The sequence below is a fragment of the Esox lucius genome, chromosome 18, assembly GCF_011004845.1.
Source record: "Esox lucius isolate fEsoLuc1 chromosome 18, fEsoLuc1.pri, whole genome shotgun sequence".
Classification (NCBI taxonomy): Eukaryota; Metazoa; Chordata; class Actinopteri; order Esociformes; family Esocidae; genus Esox; species Esox lucius.
In genome coordinates, this window is record NC_047586.1 from 16,506,870 (window position 1) to 16,530,238 (window position 23,369).

At 42.4% G+C, this 23,369-nt stretch overlaps 1 protein-coding gene across 3 annotated transcripts in view; it reads right to left on the reverse strand.

Moving 5' to 3' along the window:
• The window catches only part of fut8b (fucosyltransferase 8b (alpha (1,6) fucosyltransferase)), a 94,838-nt gene that overhangs the window by 4,190 nt on the left and 67,279 nt on the right, over window positions 1-23,369 (reverse strand). For all 3 annotated transcript variants that reach the window (XM_013138482.4, XM_034288004.1, XM_013138483.4), the window contains exons 3-7: window positions 16,785-16,906; window positions 16,176-16,338; window positions 14,870-14,984; window positions 9,465-9,702; window positions 2,752-2,998 (exon numbers count right to left, since the gene is read on the reverse strand). In XM_013138482.4, the coding sequence (XP_012993936.2) occupies window positions 2,752-2,998; window positions 9,465-9,702; window positions 14,870-14,984; window positions 16,176-16,338; window positions 16,785-16,906 (885 nt within the window). The remainder of the gene's footprint in view (window positions 1-2,751; window positions 2,999-9,464; window positions 9,703-14,869; window positions 14,985-16,175; window positions 16,339-16,784; window positions 16,907-23,369) is intronic.

A 23,369-nucleotide genomic window follows, 5' to 3' on the forward strand; every position in this document is an offset into this window, starting at 1 on the left:
AAAGCCATGGTGCTTGTCCATGGAGCAGCGATATGACGATATAAACCTTCAGCCCAACGCTGCAACCCTATATCCCTACCGGCTTTGGCTGTCCCTCCTCAGCTCCTGTACAGCCTTCAAAGACCCTGTCAATATTCAGAAAGCCTCTGAAAACAACCTTTAAGATATGTAAATAAATAGCGAACTAAGAGTTCAACCATTTCCTTTTGTGAGCGAATGGTTGTACTTACTGTGTTTTTTCGTTCCTTCCAGCAATGACTTTGCTGATATCTACTTAATTGAGTAAAATGTACTTCCTATTAATGGGTTGTGTGGTTATCCCACTGAGCTATCTCAAGGTGAAGGCACTAACTGTAAGTCACTCTGCATAAAAGAAGCTGCTAAACGACTGAAATGTAAAAAAGTACCAAAGGGAATATGAGAGATAGGGAGAGACCGTGTGAACATGCATGGACGAAAGCGTGAGGAACCAAAAGAAAGAGAGAAAGGGAGAGAGATTGTGTTTGGGATGTGTGTCTGAGTAAGAGTGTGAGGGAGAAAAGGAATGAGAGAACGAGGAGAAGATAGAATATACACTGTGCGCCTAATTAGCAGAACTGGCCTAAGATCAGTCAGCCCAGTCCTCAGGATGATCACTGGAGCAACAAACATCTCTTTTTATCTGAACACACTCATGAATCAGAGAAAACAGAGGGAACAGGGGATTTGAGGGGGGTGTAGAGAGGGAGCGGGTGGATTCTCAACAGGTGCAAGGCTGAAAGGAAACATCTTTGTTCCTCCTAAGTCTCTCTGACTCTCCAACCCATTCCTTGACGGATAAAGCCATTGTACCGGCATGGTCTTTAAAGAAATCAATTCCCCATCCCTTCCTCCTGTCAGGCTGAGAGGCCGAGCTGTGGCTGAGACAGTGGATGTGGCTGGGATGTTGAGGTGGCTGGGACTGTGGATGTGGCTAAAACAGTGGATGTGGCTGGGATTGTGGGTGTGGCTGGGAATATGGATGTGGCTAGGATTACGAATTTGGCTAAAACAGTGGATGTTGCCAGGACTGTGGATATGGCTGGGATTGTGGGTGTGGCTGGGACTGTAGATGTGGCTGAAACTGGGACTGTGGATGTGGCTGGGACTATAGATGTGGCTGGGACTGTAGATGTGGCTGAGACTGTAGATGTGGCTGAGACTGTAGATGTGGCTCGGACTGTAGATGTAGCTGAGACTGTAGATGTGGCTGGGACCTGGCCTGTGCTGACAAATGCTTTTAGTCTGGTGTGCTGCAGGTCTATGGTGGGGAGACGCTCTCCTGCTGCAGCTTTGCTCTTCACAGGAGCAGGAAGATATAGAGAGACAGGTGCCAAAGGCTGGCTCCCACGCTGTCTTGAGTCCTCAGAGATACCTCTCATACCCTCCACCCCTCCCTCCCTCTCTGAATCCTCCCTCCTTCCCATCCTCTGCCTCTTTATTATCAACCTTCCCCCACCATAGCCCACTCCATATCTCCATCTACCTAAACCAGAAGCCCACCCACTCCTTTCCCTCTTCTCCTCTCTCTCCACCTCTATTTCTTACCCCCTCCTCTCCACTCCTCCTTCAATCCCTCTTTCTGCCTTCGGTGCTCTGAAAAGTACTCAGGCACTATGTAATACCACATGGAGCAGGAAGAGAAAAGAAGCAGAGGAAACAAAACTTTCTTTGGAGCAGTTCATTTCAATAGACGCCCAAGTGACAGACGAGGGAGAACAGAGAGAACGAGCGAGGAGAGAAGATAGGCAAATATAAAGCCATGGAGATGGAAATAAAGAAGGGAAGAATGGTGAAAAACAGGTAAAGCGATTCGGGGACTGAGCTGAGAGGAGTAAAAAAATACATAAGACAAAACATAAGAAAACACGTGAAAGAAAGCCTGGGAATAAAGAGAGGATGATTCATAGTCACAATGGAGGAGAATCAAAGAGCACTGAGAGAAGGTAACAAGTAAGAGGAAAGTATTAGTAGTAATAATAATAAAGCATTACATTTGTAAAGCACTTTCCATTATACAATAATAATCTTCAAAGTGCACAAAATGAATCCACTTATAAAAAAAGAACAAAGTCTAGGAGAAAGAGTACAGTGAGGCCAGCTGATAAACATGAATGAATACAGTGAAGGTGAACATAGACACAGACACACAAAGACGGACAGAGAACAGAGAAAGACACCAGTCAAGATGGAAAGACTCTGTAGCAGAGAAACACTGAAAGAGCGAGGAGGAAGAAAAAGAGAGAAAGAGTATGATGTAGAAGCATTTAGTGAGTTCAACAGCAGTAGAGAGGAGTATGAGGCATGTAGAGTTATACAGAACTTTAACATGGAAATTAAAAGAAAATGTAAAATCAATGGTTTGAGAACATTTCCACTGCTGCTCTTCCAAATAGTGATATTAGTTCTTATACAGAAATGGATTTTCTTCTCACATCCTCCTTAGTTTACATAGAAATTTCATAACCACAAGTTTCATAGCAAAATCAGCTACAACACTGGCTGACGAACTGTTGTATATGCACTGGTTACACAGCATTACTGTTACTAAATTCTGATTCAATTGAGGGGTCATTGATTTGAAATGTAATTATCTATTTAACTGAAGGGGACAGTGATAGCAGGGGATAGAGGAAAACAAAGCAAAAAACAAAAACAGGGAGGATTCCCCTGAAAACAGGGACGACTGGTCACTTGGTGTGTGTATGTGTCTCCGTGCATGCATCCGCCTACCCTATGATAGGGTGCCTGAAGCCCAGCTTGACCGTGGTGTCCTGGATCTCCTTCTCCAGCCAGGCCTGAGGACGGACCAGGTACTTGACAAACTGTGACACCCACCAGACAGACGGGTCACCGTGGAGACGGTGGAGGCGCTGGGCTAAGTCTTCAGGGATGGACAGGGGGAGGTAGGGAGGACGGGGGTGTAGGCTGTCCACAATGGGTAGCTCCACCACCTGGATGTCCTGGTCGTGGGCCTCACCTAGGAAGATGGAGGGGAGCAGAGCTACTAAAGAGCTACACAGCAGCAATTCTAACGCTCTGGTTTAAGAGATACGTGTACAAGCAACTGGTCAAATTATCTTATGCTAGAAATATCTAATGTTATTTAATGTATTTAATGTTATTATTTAATGCTATTTCTAAAAGAAATGAGGCATGGCTTAAGACTAGAAAACCAAATTCATGTTTGGACTGGCAGACTTAGAAGGAACTGAGGAACATTCGGACACAGCATATTAGAAAAGCCTAATAGGGATTTAATGTAAACACACTTTCTAACTATCATGGAAACCTGGCCAAATTCTTGGAAAACAAGGAAAACCCCGAAGAACAGTGCCTCAATCTCATTACCACAATAGATGATTATGGAGTCGGTGCCTATTGCTGATACATTAAATGAAACTGTACAGTATATATTTTTAACTGACACTTTGTTTTATTATATTTTTTTTTACAAAACTGCAACGCCTAACCCAAATGAAAGAGGAATGAATGAAAAGCGAGTAGTTGTACAGTTCAAAGAAAAAAAATGACCTTGATTCTTCAATAGCTATAGACTGAAGAAAACCATTTGGGTTGAGCCATTTCATCCAGGCATGTTGGTTGGCACTGCACCCTTTATTTCTTATTATTTTCACAGGATTTCTTGTAGTTAACAAAGGCGTTTCGCATGATTCAATTCTTGGTGTTTTATTGTTCTCTTTGTTTATAAACAGTTAACAAATAAGCTGTCAAGACAAGCTAGTCCTAAAGATAATGTAGGCATATTCAGAACGGTCTAAACCTGCTTGTTTGCCATTCAAATTCCATTCAGAATGACCCTTAGCTAAAAGGCAATTTTGTATTTAATTTGGGTTCTAGCAGTGAAGCTATTATACACTATCGTATTTTTTTAAATTACTAACTCCAGTGTTCTTTCTGTACTATTCAGACCGTTCTGAATATTCTCTTGAGATAAAGTGGCCCAAAAAGGGCCAACACGTACATCATAGTAAAGGCCCGTGGGCCACACCTTCTCATTCAATGCCACGCCAAAACAACTCAAGGTGGGGCTGTAACAAGCCTGTAAAGTGCCCTAGAGTCTTGCAAATTGATAAATTGGTCCACCTTTTCACAAGGAACTTGTGTCATTAGGATCTATTTACTTTGCCAAAATTGTGAAGAACATTCACTATTATAACTCCATGTACCCTGCATAAGCTGAACCTTCACGTAGGAGTCATACTGCATTGCATTGTTTGCCTGTAAATACTTGATAAACAATTTTTTTACTGTCAGTTGAGAGCAGTGTCCAGAGTATGTAAGTAGAGCTTAGCAGTTGAAAACATCACTTATTGCTCACAGAGCAGTTTTTGCACACTGCTCCAAGCGCTCAATGTCCCGTTTCCAAATCCCATATTCTCACAGGAAACCAAATGCCTTCACATATTGCTCCAAAACATAATTTAACAAATACCCCGTTCTACTTTTGTGATTATGGAGGCTACCATTTCATTTTCAATAAGGCTATCTAACAAGAAGCCATTAACATTTCAACAGCAGTGACTAAATCTAAAGAAAAGTGATGAAGGACAAGGAAAATGCATGCATAAATCTCACGGCTGAGAAGTACCACAGCAAAATTGTAGCAGGGCAGATAGCTGCCACTTTAACATCGTGGAAACTTGCTTTGTGCTCAAACCACTCCTCACTTCCATCCATCTCCACTTTGCACATTTGCTCTGGCAGTAACAAATTGTTAGGGTTTCATAAAAATTGCTGCTCAATCTGGATGTGCTGGGCTCTCTAGGGTGTGGGCCGATGAATTCAGCCTAGCTAACAGCATGGGCAGTGTCTCCTCGGCCCACCAAGCTATGTAGCTAACCATTCCATATTGGCTAAACTCATCCTAAATTGACCCATTTGGCCTCCTCCCGGGTCCTTTCATTGTTTTGTACAGATCTAAAAACACGGTGAGAGTTGATATCCAAATATCTTTCTGCCTTGTTACTTCTACTCCTCCAACGGTGTCATCCAATGAGGAGCGGAGCAGAGAAGAATGAGATGAGAGGAGCCATTGAAGACTATTAAGAAGCAGCCGTAGACTTGAATCCTCATGAATTTACAATCAAAGGATTGGTTTAAAAATAGACAAGACAGGGATTCTTTTCAGTCTATCTGTAACAGAAGTAGTGACAATTGTGGGGAGAAGGGAATAGAACTGAACCCCTGCCAAAAAGCTGAACAAAGTTAGAAAGGAAGTTAGAAAAAACAAATGAGAAAGTCATGTCCTTTCAAAACAACAATCCTCTCTCTCTCTGCCTTACTTCACTCTCTGTCACTATCACCTCTCCCTCCTGAGTGACAGTTGCTCTTTAGCCGTCCTTCTTTAAAGGCCAAGGTGAGTCCATCCACTTCCATGGGGCTGGCACTCTGGTACCAGCAGCCCCGAGAGGGTGGCCTCTAGATGGGCATGGGCTCTGGGCACAGTGGTCAGAGAGAAGGGTTGTGCTTGGCTGATTAGGAAGGTCACCCTCTCTGGGCTTCTGATAGCCTTTTCACATGGAGACTGTTAAGCCTCAGTACACAGAGGAGCAACAAGGGCACACACACACACACACACACACAAATACACACACTAAGACACACACACAAGTGGAGGAATACACAAGCACACGCGCACACTTTCATACTAATCTCATCTTGCCAGAAGGGATAATGTCTGGCAGACAATCTCCACTCGCACTTATCCAGACTGCAAGGAAATTTTAAAGAACATTTTTTATTTTATTTTTTAAATTGCCTACACATGCATGCACATACACGCGTGAAAAAACACAAACACACATGGTTCAGTCAATATAGGAAGGATACACTTTCAGAGTTAGTCTTTATGGATGATTGGATTGTATATATATATATATATATATATATATATATATATATATATATATATATATATATATATATATATTTGGATGTACGTCTCTGAATGTTAAAGATTTTTAAAAACATCTCAAAATTTGATTCTATAATATCTCCACTCATACTGTATTTCTCCCTTACTCCTGTTTACTTACAATCTTTCTTTCTTACAGACTCATTCTAACTTGTTTAGTCTCTCTCTCTGTTCACCTTTGCTTCTTCAGAATTATTTTTGAGTGCCAAATGACAGATGCTAGTACATCACAGGGTGGATTGAAGAGCAAGTGAGATCTGAAAAATTATGTAATGTTTTGTATAATTTAGCCTCCATGTAATACCAATTGGACTACAGGTCAATTTGTGTGCAGTCGTTTCCCTTAATATGGCCTTTCATTGATGTTCCTAACAGCAGGTAAATAAATGTACAGTAAATGTTTGCACTTTCCAAAAGACTATAACACTGCGGAGAACACACTTCCTGCTTTGGAACAGTCTCCCCTCTGCAGGTTTTCTGAACATCATAGCGATAGACTGACTGGATACTGCTAGCTGGCTAGCTAACAACTATACATGATCCATTTTTGGAAGTGATATTACATGGGGATATCGAACCAAACATTTTTGAAACAGAGATTTCTACCGAAGATATCCTGGTGAAACCCATTTAAATACAGATTGAAAAAATGTATTTACTTGTCGCAATAGGACTGTTTTATCTAGACCAAGATGGCCAATGATGTAAGTTCAGTCAATTCATTTCTGCTTTGCTTTTTGCTAAGTAAACCAAGGGTGTGGGACGAGTGCTTTATGGGTACTGACTGTTTACAAGTTACAGTAATTTATGAGATATGTAGCTTTTAATTGTCATGTAAAACACATAACTATTCTTTTTGGATATGTCTGACATTAAAACAGTAAGTTAACTATTTATTTAATAATGTTTCAGATTCTCTGATAGCCATTTTGTTAGAGAGGCAGTACCAACGTGTACTTGTTCTAGATTGTGTTGAGGAGATCTTGAATATTTTGCCGGACTGAGTAAGCGGAGCCGGCCTAGAAGAGCTAATGTCCCTTACTTACTTACTTGCTTTTACTTACTTACTTTACTTACTTACTTTACCTACTTTCTTACTTACTTACTTACTTTACTTACTTACTTACTTACTTACTCACTCATTCACTCATTCACTCACTCACTCACTCACTCACTCACTGACTGACTGACCTTTGTTAAATAGCGTAATGGTTAGCGACACAGACTACAGAACAACAGGTCCCATGTTTGCCTCCTGTCACTGTCAAATCATATCATTCCTCAGGATTTGTTCAGGACACACAAAAGCTTTGCTAGCTACAACCTTCTGTAGCTATGTTATGGGAAGCCTAAAATAAAACAGTTCTGGTGGTTTTTAGGAAACACTTTGCTGGCTACACGATTCTCTCTCGTCTTTTCACTTGACGAATAAGTCCGTTATCGTCACCTATATTGATAGATACTGTCTTTCACGAATGGCTAATAAGCTGTTAATAAAACGGCCAGTGGCAAAAGCCATACAGGTCAAAGATGCTATTTGTGGTGGAGGAAAACTTAATAAGAAATTGTACTCAGTTTAACACAATGGTTAATGGTGTCAAACGAAATATTCAAACTTGGTATGATGTTAATACGTGACAAAGTTATATAATGTCAAGAGGCTATACTGACACCAGGCAAATGTTTAGCTTGTTGGCGTAGTGGTTAAACATACAGCCTTTCATGTGGGCGACCTGGGTTTGAATCTCGGGAGGGCAACAACAAACGAATCGAATCACACAAAAGAAACAACGGGTCAAAGCCCGGATTTAAGGTACTGTCGAAAACAGAAAATGAGGATCAGGTGTGTCATCGGTGACAGGACAGTCAGTGGTGCGTTTAAGACATAACAGCGTTGTGTGGTGTTGGGAAACTGGAATATAGGACCAGGGGAAGCGGTGGTGACTAGAAAGCCGATGACGTTGAACGTCGGACCCACCCGGGATCAGAAGACGAGTCATCCCCGGACCAGGAGAGGAGTCATCCCCGGACCAGGAGAGGACGTAACAATGACTTAACACTCAGCATTATAAATCGGCCTACTGCATCCTTCCTCCTACACATGTTTGGGACTGTTGCTTTGACAATATGGCGTATGTTGCAGATGCATTTTTACCACAACAATAAAAAAATAAAAACATAGAAACTTAAACTTCATGTTGAATTCGCCAACTCAAGTGACTTGCTCATTTATAGTAAAGCTAACACAGCTACAGAGAGCTTTCATAACCCATAATCAAACCAATGGCATAATTACTCATTAAAAATCACCTTTGAACAACGTTGTTAATAGAGAGAACAAAAACAAAAACAAGGAAACACAAAATAGCAGTGTTGGTTCCAGTGCATGTGTGCCACAGAGCATGAGCTGAATATAAATTGGCAAAGCATTAAATATTTATCAGGAAAACATATTCCCATGCTCTTTCTCTTTGCTTATATAACGTCATTGGCAGATTTTGTGGGATGGCGAGGGGGGACTACACTATATTTTCAAGGTCTGCACTTCTTGGCACAACTGCACAGTTAAGAGCTCCTTACCTCCACCCATAAGTTCCTAATCAGGACACTAGGACATTAGGAGGGTAAATTCAACCTCAGCAATCTGCATGAATAAATGAAGGCTGAAATACAAGACATTTACTTTACTACTTTTCGAGTCACCGTTTGAGGCAAAAATGAAGAAAATTCACACAAAATGCATAGTTCTGTTGACTACAATTTAAGCCCCCATAATAGCTACCCCCCCCCACCACCCCCACCCCCCCCAACACACACACACACATGTCTATTAGTGCCTCAGATCCTAAGGGATCCAGATCAGATAAGCAATGAACCAGTGAAATGAAATCGCCACACAAAGAGCAAGCAGGGCCAATTGGTGGGGAGACAGGGAGGGCATGCATTAGAGCATGCAAAATGCACAAGAAAAAAGACCGTAAATGCAGGAGAAAGTGGAAAAGAAATCCCAAGATAGTTGATGCCAGAGGGAGAGACACTCAGAAATAAAGAGCATGGAAGCTAGAGAAGGAATGAGAAAGAGACAAAAAAAAAGCAGATGGAGAATCACTCAGAGGTTTATTATAATGTAACGATTTAATTAAAAATACTTATTAGTAATAACCCTTATTACTTTTTATTAATCAGTTAGGGTTTAGTTGGGGGTAATGGTCTCATTTAGTGGGCAGGATTTGGGTGAAGTGGTCAATGTTATGTTGGGTGGAGATGTCATCTTTTCGTTGACTGGGAACGGTTTTGTTGGATGGAGTGGTCAGTGTTTGGAGGAGCGGGCAGTCTTTGGTAGGGTACACTTGGTCAGAGTTTGATTCGGTGTAATGGTCAATGCGTGAATATGTAGAGTGGTAAATCTTTAGGTGGAATTGTTGGGCGTATTGGTAGCAGTCAGGTGGACTTACTAAATCTTCTTTTACATAGTAGTTTACCATTTTGTAGGGTTCACTACGCCTACCTGACCAGTGTCCTGTGGACACCCCGGTACGGTCGGTACAGGAGTTGCTGACAGGGTGGAAGACGGTCTCCCATCCTCCCGTGGCGTAGCGCCAGTTGTGGGACTCCAGGATGAGGGTGCGCTGGGTGCCGTAGGCGATCATGAAGCAGTAGACCACGTGGTGCAGCTGGCAGCCGTACCCACAGCCCTTGTTGATGTTACACACCAGCTTACGGGCCTTGGAGCAGTCCTGTGGGTTCTGTTGAACGACGGGCGGAATATAGACAGACAGAGGGCGTGAAGAAAACGACAGAGAGATGGGGAAGACGGATGTGTGGGTGGTTTAATGTACATTTGACCTCATGACTTCGGGTTCTTTACAGCTTCTGTGCATTTTTCTCAAACGTGTAACTTCCGCGAGTATCTCTTCTCTTACTCTCGATCCCTTTCTCTTTCTGACTCACCTCACCTTGCACAAGAACAAAATATATACTGTATATATATATATATATATATATATATATATATATATATATATACACACACTATGTGAGCAATCATGACACATAAAACATGTTATTCAAAATGGAATATGTAAATCATGATAGGGGCCTGCGCCACTTCAGGCGATCAGTGGCAAAACGTGGCCATTGATAGCAAACGTCTTCTCAAACGTCATCTGCTCAGGCCTCACGCAACTGAGCCAACGTCTTCCTAAATAGCAGTTTATTCTGTGATGCAAGTACTTTGCTCATTAGGCGGTAATGGCTGCAGAAGGTTGGCAGTAATCATGGTGGTCTTCCAACCCATCTGCCAAGCGCTAACATAAAGCAATGAGGAAGCGCTAACATTACCCTGTTGTCTGTTTGAATGAAAAGAGCTAACGTTCCAAATGCATTACAGCTGGAGTTCAAGAATATTGTGGACAGCACAAGCAGATGTAAAAAAGTAACAAAAAAGCCACATGGAAGATTCACTTTGAATAATGTGTGTACGTGTTTTGGATTTCATCGATGTAATAACCATTTAAACGGTTTACCGACAAGTACTAAGGACACATTTACTTGAAGGAGAATGTGCAGAAGGTATTCTCCATGTGAAAGCTAGGTGAAGTGCAGAAACAACAGTTTGCATTTAAACCAAAACCCCGCTCTTCCACTTCTCATTCTTGTCAGTGTTTAACTTTGGGTCAACCAGCTTCAAAAAGCTTTCTTGATATTTAAAAAATATTTATTTTTAACAGTGATTAAAGGGAAATAAGTTCATAAATCGCTTGAAGTAATTAGGCGACTCTCTGCATGCAGCTCTTTCACTTGCAACTCCCAGTGGACCCGGGACAGCGGAGGTCGAGATATGCATATTCTGTGGCAAATCTGACGCCGTTCTGATTCCTATCGCTGCTCGCTCCACCGGGACATTTGAACTATAAACCACATGCGCTGCAAGAACATACTCTCTGTCATTCTAACTCACTTGAGCATACAGATGTCTAAGTCACCACAACGAGTTGCTAGAAAGCAATGAGGCAAGGCAACCATATTTAGTTACTAACCACACTAAATCTGGACTATGCTGGGCAATTGCACCACCATATGCAGGACCCCCAGGCTAATCCAAGGACCTTAGGTAGCCTCTCTTAACATGAGCTGTTCAGTCCAGTTGAGATGATGCTATAGAGGAAGAGGAGTTATATAGTAGTGATATTCAGTATTAAATGACCATCAACTCTCTGATTAGGCAATGTGGGAATGGAAGGCCACTGTCTGTTAGAATCATTATGTTGTTGTTTTTTGGACTATAGTTCAGGCCAGTGATTTCCACAAACATACACTACGTAATTGAAATACATGTAATAGAAATACCGCCCACCTACTGTCAGTCCAGAGTAGACAGTGGCTAAACGTTTGTTTTTTCAAATACAAGTTAGGGATGATCGGTTGAGGCAGTGCCAATGAAAGGTTGTTGGACTTATTATTCAGCAGCCTATAGGGTAGTCTATATCACTGTCTTTTATTTCAATTATTTCAATTATTTTAGAAAGCACAATTTTTAACAGCTATGATGATATGCATGCAAGGTTTCATAATAAAGGTGGAAACACACAGTTAAGGTCATTTTCCAGTGAAATAATGGCTCTCAGCCATTTGTTGAATGATTCTCAATGTTCAGTTTAAAATGTTCACAAGTTTATACATATGTTCATATTGAATATTGTACGTGCCTTCAATTTAAATAAATCTAATCCACAATATGTGTGTTAAAGATGACTAAAGTACGTTGAGCTGCAACAACACAGACAGCTAAATGTTTTTAAATCAATGGCCTAGTGACTAATCATATCAGATGTTTTCAAAGGAATTGTTTTTTAGCACTGATCTGTCTGTTGAAAATACCATTTAGTGAGGACAAAAGAGGCATTATTGGGCAGCTTTTGTAAACAAGGTAATAGTGTGAATAATTCACAGAAATCTGATCATTTCGGGACTACAATTATTCAGTCATATTCACTGTTGCATTATGCCATTAAACGGACAATGACAATAAAACACCAGAAATGGCAGATACATGAAAAGACACAATGCCTCTTTAGATCTCACTAAAGGTCTAATGCTTGAACTCATTGTGTGTTTCCAATAAAAAAAAACAGGTGAGTGAATGCATGATCCCCATTAAAAACCTTAAAGCACTTATTTGAAGTTGCTTTTTATACAGAACATAGCCGTAGGTAACTGACAAATTGACAGGGGACCCAAAGCCTTCACTTTGGTTAGAGGGTCTGTGAAAATAGAGGAATTATGATTAGGGCTTTAGGTGGCTTTTATTTTATTCCACCCACCCATTTCAGATGCACAAAAGCTGGCATAACATTGAAATCATTGTAAACCAGTGGTGTTTTAATCTGTGTATGAGAGGGGTTTTACAGATCCAACTAATATTTCACAGTCGATGTCATTAACACGCTCTGATATGTACTGTAACGTGGGGGAAATTCATTATTTAACACAACAAAGGAGAAAGTGACGGGGACGAAATGGACGTACATATTAATTATAGTCTAAAGAAACCTTCCAGTGGTGTCAATTTAATGAAGATATTGAGTAGAAGTGATGGACGGTTCATGAGCCTGTGCCAATAGCTTTGTCTCTCAAGAAAGATGATTGAAGCAGTGTGATTTGCCCGACATAATATTTGTGAGCTTCAAACGTATAATATGTTTACATATAACCCCTATTCGTATAGAAGCCTCTGATCTCCGTGGGCTCAGTAGATGTAATAGCCTAAAGATTGTCATATAACACTGATTATGCAACGTTTCTCTATGGGATATGATGTGCAGTAAATAAAACCATAATGATGTTTTCATTTGATTAGAATTTCAAAAGGTGTTCCTGTTGGATAACCGCTGACACTCGCCCATTGTAATATTTCCAGCATCCAGACCCTGCTCTGTGAACCTGCAACTCCATGAATGGAAAGAGACATCTGTTCCAAAAAGAGAATACAATTAAATGACATTCTGCGACTAGGTTGTCATTGGGCATACCAAACCTGTAGCCTGAATTTGAATCCAAACTCAACAATGTGTGCAATATTTATGGTGGAATATGAATAAGTCTAAACTTTACCCACTGCCTTTACAGTGAGAAGAAGAGAGTGCCTAATAATATCTGTTGATGAGTTGATTGCATTTTTATCATACATTGCTGTTGATGAAATTCACATATCCAAAGGTGCTGGGGCTGTGGAATCTGAGAATTAACAATTACAATATGTATGTACGTTTCATTGGAAGTGAATGTGCCTAGATAATGAGAACAACAGAAACCTCTCTGTTTAGATTATCTCTGTAGGTTGCGCTCTGATAACCCCAGGAATGTTTACACTGACCATTTGGCATGGGGGTTACTGACCATTTGGCATGGGGGTTACTGTATTGGAAACCTGATCTTTGCTAGGTAGACACACCCTTCAATGTATATATCAGCTTGTAACCAACATTACAGTGAGAAGAGATTGAGTGAGATGAGATTGAGGTTGTGTTAGGAAGACCAGGTCCGTAACCTCATGAACAAGACTTTCTAATGCTGCAATAAAATAGTTTCTCTCTCCCTTGACAAACGGATATGCGATAATTATTACAACCACTATACGAAACGGCCAATTTCTAAAAGGGCTTTGCTCTGTTGAACTCTCATTTGGACAGGTGTGTAGTTAAGCTCTGGTCCAATTTCATCCATTAACATTAGAGACACACGCTAGGTGGTTATACTGTTGAGTTCAGCCCACACCGTGTGTTTGTGCATGTGTAAAAGAGAGTCTTTCAGGTAAATATCACAATTCTCTGTATTGGCCCCAAAGGTATCACACTAACAGTAGACACAAAAACCAATCAAATGGTGTGTAATCTCGCGTCTCGACTTGAAAAGGAAGCTTTACACTATCCAAACCCCAGAGAATCTTTTTCTGAGCATGAGGTTAAATGACACAGACAAACAATTATAAGCCTACAAGCTGTGAACTACTTTTGTTGTTTAAAAAACAGGCTGGTTAATGCAGTTCTAGGTGACACAGTTCAATGGTTACAAAGGCGTGATTGAAATAAGACGTCTGCCACATACTACAGTAGCCCTTCAAAAGCTGCATTTCTTATTTAAAATACAGTACACTTAAAATGTGTGTTTGTGTTTTCCTGAGAAAGTTAGGGAGTGTAAGAACGAGACGGTGAAAGAGAGTGACAAAGAGAGACTCATCTGATGTTTCACCTATTCACAGCTGGCTGAAAACTAATGAGGAGTACTGTGAAAGTGCAGCTTTGTCTCTTGGAATGTGCAAATGGCAGTGAGGGAGGGGAGACACAGGCAGACAAAAGGACAGACAGAGTGTGTGTGTGTGTCTGTGTGTGTGCGCGTGCGTGCATGCGTGTGTGTGCGTGCCAGCCTGGGATGGCTGTGTGATGATGAATTAGTGACGGCGGACGGTGGAGCGGTGTGATTCCTCAGTGGCGGTGACAGCAGCTGTTACCAGGGCCGTCTCCGCCCAGATGCTCACACTCTCTTCATCAAGCGCTGAGGCTTAATGCCGCATGGTGGTGCACCAAAAAAGCCCCCCTCCCACCTGCAGCACCCTTAGGGAAGAGGCCTGACGGGGCTCGTGGGGCTCTGGGGATAGAGGTGTGAAGGCGCCGAAGTATCGCAGGTGTATGAAATGGTGGTAGATATTGTGTGTGGGGGTTGGGTGGCGTGCGTATGACAGGGTAGGTGATATGGAGGCATCAGACATGCCATGCCTGATGCGTTTTATCTGAGGTGATGCTGACAGGTTTGGCGTTTAGGTGGGGGGGGGGGCGGGGAGTGAGAGAGCGAGTGTTTGTGCGTGTGTTTTAGTCCTTGCATACGATAGATGCCTGTTTGTGTGTGTGTGTGTACCTGGAGATAGGTGATCCTGTTCTGCACCAGGTTAGACAGGTCCCTTGCCTCCTTCTCTCTCCAGTCCCCCACACCATCCGCCTGGCTCAGGTGGTATAAATCTGTCATGATAGACCTGCACACAAACACGCAGACACACATCCACACACACACAGACCCACATCCACAGACACGCACACACACAAACCCACATCCAAAGACACGCACACACGCAGACCCACATCCACAGACACGCACACACGCAGACCCACATCCACAGACACACACAAACAAACACGCAAACACACATCCACACACACGCGGACCCACATCCACAGACACACACGCACATTGAAAGACATGTTAAATAGCACTGACACATACAGCAGATTAACAGGGCAGACACACCAGCATGGCTCAGTGCAGGAAACCACTTGTATGCAACTCCTCAAACTCTCTGGTAAGTGATAACCACTGCTCATGCTTCTATATTTATCCTAAACCACAACAACATGTGTTTGATATAATGTGAAACTCCTTTACCCAGAACCCACCAGGGATTCATCATAGTCTCCCTGTGTGGGAACCTTCCGCTGGTCATTGGTTTACCATGGGGAAGAGGCAGACAGACCCTGAAGGATTTGGCAGAGGATAGGACCTCCTTCAGTTCATGCGTTGTCTCTGTGTGTTCGACAGTGTGTGCATGTGCTGCCTGACTTTCTCCGTGAGGCTCGCGGAGGCTTCCCCGGCCCAGCTCTTGGCTGCGGGCTCCGGGTTGGAGGATGCAGGCAGGAGACAGGGATGGGCAAGTGGTTGAGCTGAGCGGAGTACTGATTACCTGCTCCAATTGGTGGGCAATTATTGATCCGTTTACAATTACTCAATAAATCAACAGGGCTGCAGAGGGAAGGAGAGAGGGATGGAGCGGAGAGAGGAATGGAGGGTAGAGCGGAATGGGGGCACTGCGGTCTTACAGAGTCCATCAACCATGTGAACGTGTGTCTCATTTCAAAGTCTGCTGTCGCTCTCTCTTTTTGCTGCTTTCTCTCTATAACCTCTAGAATAAAGCCCACACCGAATAAGGGAGAGCAGATCTTTCTGTCTCAATCAACCAGTCATTCAAAGGTATTTCATAAAGCCCTATTCATATCCGCAGTTGTCACAAAGTGGCCATACAGTTGCCCTGCCTGAAACCACAAAAAGCAAGCAACAACAAGAAATCGTTTCAGTGACTAGGAAAAACTCCCTGCTAGGGTCAGAAACCTAGGAAGAAGAGTGGAGCAGGACTCTGAGGGGTGACCAGTCCTCTTCTTTGTGTTTCTCTGACCTCTGCTGATGTCCCAGTTCTTGTAACAGGTTGTCGGCCTGCCTGGGCCTCTCCCCATCCTCTGTGTGGCCCAGCTTCTTGACCTCACTGCGGACAAAGTACCAGAGCTCCCTCACACCGTTCTCCACCCGCCGCCTCAGCTCCTCCTGGGTGTGGCCTGGACCTGGGTTGGGGGCGGGGACATTGCGTAGAAAGGGTGGGGTGGGGGGTGGGTGGTGGTGGAACATAAACGGATGCACGGGAGCGACAACCATAGAACGTCTTTAGCATATCTCTCTCAGTCTCTGTCTCTCAACCATTGGTTCACATCTGCACTGTAAAAATATGTCTTATCAAGTATATTTATCTTGTTTTCAGGTTAAAAATCTTACCATCCTTAAAATAAGGGAACTTTTCATAACAAGCTTAAATTGTATTAGGTAATACCGCCTGGTTTTAGAAAATGCTTTGAATATCAAGTACTTTGTCTTGCTCCATTGGCAGATCACTTACTCCAAGCAAATATCTCCTCAAATATAGTTACATTTCTTGTGGTGTGAAGGTACGAGATTTAACGCGGCAGACCTTGAGACATATCCCTCCCTGTTCCCGTCCCATTGCAGTTCTCACCATCTCCGGTCAGCCTCTGGAAGCTGTGGATCTTCTGCCTGGCTCTGGTCAGCTGTTCCTCCAGAGAGCGTAGTCTTCCCACAGCCAAGGCCCCTCCCTCCCCTACCTGGCCCTCCGGTATCCTACCACAACAAACATGGATTAGGGAAGAGAGGAGGCAATAGGCCTGGGAGGTCTGTTTGTTGCTGTGTGTAGCCTCAATCATCTATCCTGATTTCATGTAATCACGCATCAAAGGGCGCTGTGTTCAGCTAAGCAAATTTGCAGCTGACAGTCTTGCGCTGCCTAATTGTTAATTACAGTTCAAATAATTTAGCCCATTTTAAATGTCCATTGTACAGTCTCTAATTAATACTTGTAAAGTATGACGCTACAATGCTGCAATCCTGCTTTCTCACTTGATTTAACAATCTATTTCCTGACCATCGCAATTACTAGTTGGTGAAGAAGTTGACCTTTTCATCACAATACACAAGCTTGCATTTGCGTTCCTACACAACTGTGTGCAGAAAGGTATGCACTAATATATGCACACTAACACCACAGACACACACATACAAAACTAGATACATACACCCCATTTTTAGAATTCCCTTCTTAAAAACATTTACATGCATACAGATGTTTACTTGGTATAATGACAATGCTAACCTGGTGCTTTGAATTTTGAATGTTGATTGACTGTTAGCCATGATATGAGACTGCATACCAGGGGTATGACAGGACATCACTTTTTACTGCCCTAATTGCTTTTGTGACCATTTTATAAAAGCATTAAGACAACTCTGGGTTTTGAGGTATATTGGTATGTAGCACTTCCACTGCATTATTTGCTTATATACAATGGGTGATATGCATATACTGTGAACTCCAAAAGTATTTGGTGTGTGAAAGATATTCCTCTTTCTTTTAATTGAGTATTTGCTTTGCAATCAAATCTGGAGAAAAGGGCACCTACAGAAACTGTTTAATTTATTCTGAAATCAAGTGATTCTCTACATTTAACCCAGGCAGAGGCCAATTAATTTGGCGTGCAATGATTTGGAAGGTCATCGAGCAAATTTAGAATTGCTTTAACAAGGGGGTGAGACTCATCCACTTATCCATTTTACTGAAATAATTCCCTATAACAGGGTGAAGCATGATGTGTAGATACATGGGGGAAATAAATCCTAATTTTGATGCATTAAACTCTGTCCTGATGATGTGAAGACCTTAGCGGGGATGTAGACTGTCGACAGGCATGTACAGTATGTGGACGTATCTGGATGTGAAATCTAACTGCCCTGATTTGTGTCAGAGCTGAGATACTGTGGACCTCCACCATGTCACAACTGAGGCCCCTGAACCTGTTTTTGTTATGTGACACAATCGTTTTTAATGAGATGTACTGTAAACGTCCTCGCATTTATGGATGTAGGACGTGAGCATGTCAGTTCAGTTGTGCAGGTTGGCATTTTCTTCCTTATATACAATATGTCCCAGTCAGTGATGTCAAGGCGGTCCTCATTAGTCTGTTTCCACACCATATGTTTGACAGCATTTGCAATTTTAAGTCGTATCTGTATGCAGAGGAGTGTTGGAGAAATCTTGTCCATTGTTGTTGGATCGTTCATGTCTTGACTGACATATTACAAGTTCTGTTTAAGGCTTGTGCGGTTGAAATCCCTGAGTGCACAATTCAGGTATTTCCTTCCAACAGCGATCTGTTCAGCCAGTTATTGTTTCTCTGTGGGCGCCCAGGCACTCCATGTAACGTAAACACCAGCCAAAATGAAGCAACAGAAAACGCGGGGTGAACAGAATGGATTCCAGTGGATGTAAATAGATTCAGGTCAATCACGTAATCTGATGGAAAATTAAAATGCATTAATGCTTTCAAATTCTCTACATGTAAATATTAATATAAATAGCTCTGAGTACATGCAGACGCATTAAGACAACCGTGAAGGGAGACAAAGGCCTTGCTAATAAGTCTTTAAGGCAAACTCAATCTGCTCCCTGAGGGGGATCATCAGACGCTGTCAAGCAGAAAGATAAGCATTTTGCAATGCAACATGGCCCTATAACCTCACATATTAATCACAAAACCACACAAGCACATTCAATGGCGCTGAGTGATTTATTCCCATTTCCGTTATTTTCTATGATTAAGTAACTTATTGAACCGATGTTAATTCAATTGGTTGGATTCCATTTCAGTCAAATCAAATAATTGGGCGTGATTAAGGCGATCACAATTGCAATGTGTCGTCGGTGAATTGCTACTGACTGAGTAATCTAAAAAGAATAATGTGTTGTTAAATATGACAGATTTTCATATCCAACATTCTGATGCTCTCAAACATGACCATTCACTAGAGAAACCCACATGGAAATTTGACCCATTGAGATAAAAAAAATTTGGCCGAATTTAGGGTATCCGAAATACAAATAATTGCATCATTTTTAATGTTATGGGAACATTTGCAAATCCAAAATCCATTGTGCAGCTCTTCAGGAGAGTACAGGCTTTAAAGGGTCTGTGGAAAATACTCTCAAATTGGTTCCATGTGGTGAAGAAATCGGAAAATGATTAACAGTGACCAAAAATCCTGGATTACTAAAAAATGTTTTAGTTCTCCCAAATAGTTCTCCGCAACAAGACCACAGCCCATGCGGGACGGTCCAAGCCTATCTCACCAAACTTGTCTAATGCTTATCCCATGGCTCGCTCAACTAGCTAGGCCAAGCCTTTTAGGCCCCCATTCTGCCAAGATGAGTCCTTTTGACTCGATCATTCTAAAAGAGTAATACATATGTTTCATATATGCTTTTGTAAATATAATACATTCTAAATCAGAGTGTATGAAAAATAGAGCCATTTTCAATGTAGACAATTTGGTTCATTAAAATTCTTTATCGAAATTAGGAGAACTTTGCAATTATAAACAATATAAAATTACTACTCTAACATAATTGCAAGATTTAGTACTGTCGGTGTAGCATATTTTGTATTTTTCAGATTGTATTTCAGCATTGCTCGAGTATTGGGTTGTGACTGAGACAACCTTGTTCAATTTGAGTCCTGAGGCAAAATCAGTCGAGAACCGTTGCCTTACGTTTAATTAAACGTGGAAGAAGTAGAGGAAGGCTAAAATGAAATGCAGAACACTCCTGAATCTGAGTAAAAGAAGGACAGGCTGGGAACGAGGGAGTACCAGGTCCTGCAGCGCCGGTCACTGAGGCGGACAGAAAGGGGAGATTCCGCACGCTCAGCCCTATTTCCCCCGGAAAACGTTGCCTCCTCATTTGTTCGCCTCTGCTTGGGAACCATGGACTTAGCAGGAGCCACGTTAAGATCTGAGCTGCATACAGCAGGTTAAGGTGAGGGGATTATACCTGACCCAGGTAGAGATATAAATATTTAAAGCACTACTGAGATCCTGCAGATTAAATTGGGGCTACATTAATAAAATGTACCTTTACATCAAGCAGGGACATTATTGGGATGGCGGGCAGTGTGGGTTTGTTGGCACATGTAAATGTGTGTGTGTGTGTGTGTGTAAAGAGGAGGCAGAAAAGAGAGAGGCTATCAGCCTTACTGGATAAACACAAGTGTTAAAGGCTGTGTATTAAAGTTAAAATCCCATGGTACCACATTACTTCAAACCTCTCAGCATGATCACAGCCCTTCTATTCCTATCCACTACACGCTACTTCATATTGCTTAGTTGACTAGGCATGGAGTCAGAGCTAATCCATGACAAAACTCTTCAGCTCTTTCAGGCATTTTCTTTCACTACGATAGTTTTATTTAGATGAACAGTATTGCTTTGAACATTTGCAACATCGGCTTGGAAGATCCATTTTTATACTGCACGCAGGTGAAAATGTCAATTGTCGCATGTCACCTTCCGAGGAAACATTGGATATTTTTCCGACAGATACTCCCTGCAGGTACTGATTGTGTAAGTCCTCCCAGCTCCACAAACAAACAAAAGAAAAATGTGTTGTGGGAAGCAACTAAAAACTTCTCACATTGGCACCCAAACAATTCTGTTATCACCAGCAACAGCACTAGTTCAACCTAGAGCGCCATATTAGTTACCTGATAGACATCACGGTCAGTGAGTTCAGACGCATTCCAGGGCAGTGGTCTGGCTAAAACGCTGTTCGCACGTGTTGTTGCAACTTGAGTCGCAGCGAGACTTTCTTTCTAATAGAGCAAATTGAAAATTGGCTTTCCATATTATGTTAATGTTATTTAAATGTAATTGTTTTCACAGAAATCATTGTAGTCTAAATAGGCTCTTGGCATCAGGACCCCAGCGGTCCCTGAGACAACCAGGTCAATTGGAGTTCAGTCTGGAGGCGGGACCAAGTCTGGAGGCGGGACAAAGCATTGACTGCTCAGCAGGGCCATGCTGATCTAATTACATTACCAAATGAATACCACAGATGACCCTCAGGCCATGCGATATGGTCTCACACACAGAGGCAGAATTAAACAAGCGCACACACAATGTAACTGTAAACACTCTAAAGAAAACACAGAAAATAAAAAAGGACTGCACACACACTTACACACACTGTACATACATACGCAGGTTTGTTTTTCCATTCTTTTGTGGACCCGAAACCCCTTAGTCCATGTTCTACCTTTTCACTTAAAATATATATTTATTGTTTCTAATACAGTAATGTGTCTCCCAGTACCGATGGATATGGCCTGAGACTGATGGAATCCATTAGGTGGAAACCAGCTGATAAAAACAATGAAACCATTCAGCCCTTTGTTGTTGTGAGTGTGTGTCCATCATATTGGCCTCCGTGGCTCTCCTCTCGTTTTAACAATCCTTCTCTTCCACCCACCCCTTAAGTCTCGGCATGGTACCGACCTCACCTCGTCCATCATTCCTGCATTCCTATCTCATTCCCCCTTTCCAACTGCAGGCCTGGGGATCGATCAGGCCCTCATCATTCAGGCCAGATGTCTCACACACACACACACACATACACTGCACCACACGCTCACTTGCCCGTCATGCTATCTCGCCCGCGTGTGTCATCATCACTGTGTGAGACGCTTCAGGTGACTGACAGCTGTGGAGAGGGAGGAGCCAGAGGAAAATCGCTAGAACCCACCTCGTGTTGACCTCTTGTTAGTGCAGCTTGGTGATTGGTGGGTGGCCTGTCACTCGAATCAGTAAGATGCCGAGTGTGCGAGTAATCGAGGTGTGAGAAATGGAGACGTGTTGGGCGCCACTTGACCCAATATCACATTTACAAATCATCTTACGGGTTTAGCTGATATGTTAATAACAACTGAACAGCTATTCAGGTTTTTTACTTGACCTGGAACGTTTGGGTCTCTTAGCCAGTGAGACAGTTATTGTGTCTATTGAGTGTCTGCCAGGAGTCAGTCAGGCAGTGGGTCAGTGATTCTGTAAGACATAATGTGAGTCAGTCAGTCAGTGGGTCAGTGATTCTGTAAGACATAATGTGAGTCAGTCAGTCAGTGGGTCAGTGATTTTGTAAGACATAATGTGAGTCAGTCAGTCAGTGGGTCAGTGATTCTTTATGACATAATGAAAGTCCGTCAGTCAGTGGGTCAGTGATTCTGTAAGACATAATGTGAGTCAGTCAGTCAGTGGGTCAGTGATTCTGTAAGACATAATGTGAGTCAGTCAGTCAGTGGGTCAGTGATTCTGTAAGACATAATGTGAGTCAGTCAGTCAGTGGGTCAGTGATTCTGTAAGACATAATGTGAGTCAGTCAGTCAGTGGGTCAGTGATTCTGTAAGACATAATGTGAGTCAGTCAGTCAGTGGGTCAGTGATTCTTTATGACATAATGAAAGTCCGTCAGTCAGTGGGTCAGTGATTCTGTAAGACATAATGTGAGTCAGTCAGTCAGTGGGTCAGTGATTCTGTAAGACATAATGTGAGTCAGTCAGTCAGTGGGTCAGTGATTCTGTAAGACATAATGTGAGTCAGTCAGTCAGTGGGTCAGTGATTCTGTAAGACATAATGTGAGTCAGTCAGTCAGTGGGTCAGTGATTCTGTAAGACATAATGTGAGTCAGTCAGTCAGCCCCAGACTCTGAATTGCCTTGTGATCTTGGGAAGGTTCTGTAGCCACACCAAGAGGTGATATAGCTGGTCAAAATTCTCTCAAAGGTGCCGCTGTGGAACGTACTGAGTATTTGAGGGGCCGTTCCAAATCTTTTTATCCTCCCAAGAGGGAAGAGGCTTCAAAACTGTATGTGTGTATGTGTGTGTGTGTGTGTGTGTCGGTTTGTGTACATATAGGCGTGTGGAACGTGTCCATTTCTCAACCTGAAGCTTCCAAACTACTCCAATTCGCCTATTCAATGTTTTTGAGGGCGTGCTTGTCCCTCTGATTCCTGTAGCCTGTCATCGGCACATGGCCTTAGTCAATGAACCGCATTCTGACATAGGCAATCCTCTTGTCCAGATGGGCAGTGCGGAGTGCCATGGAGATTGCGTCTTCTGTGGATCTGCTGTAGTGGAGTGCAAATTGGAGTCTGGAGAGTTTTGATGACCAACATTTCAACTCATCTAATGACTGCAGATGTGAATGCC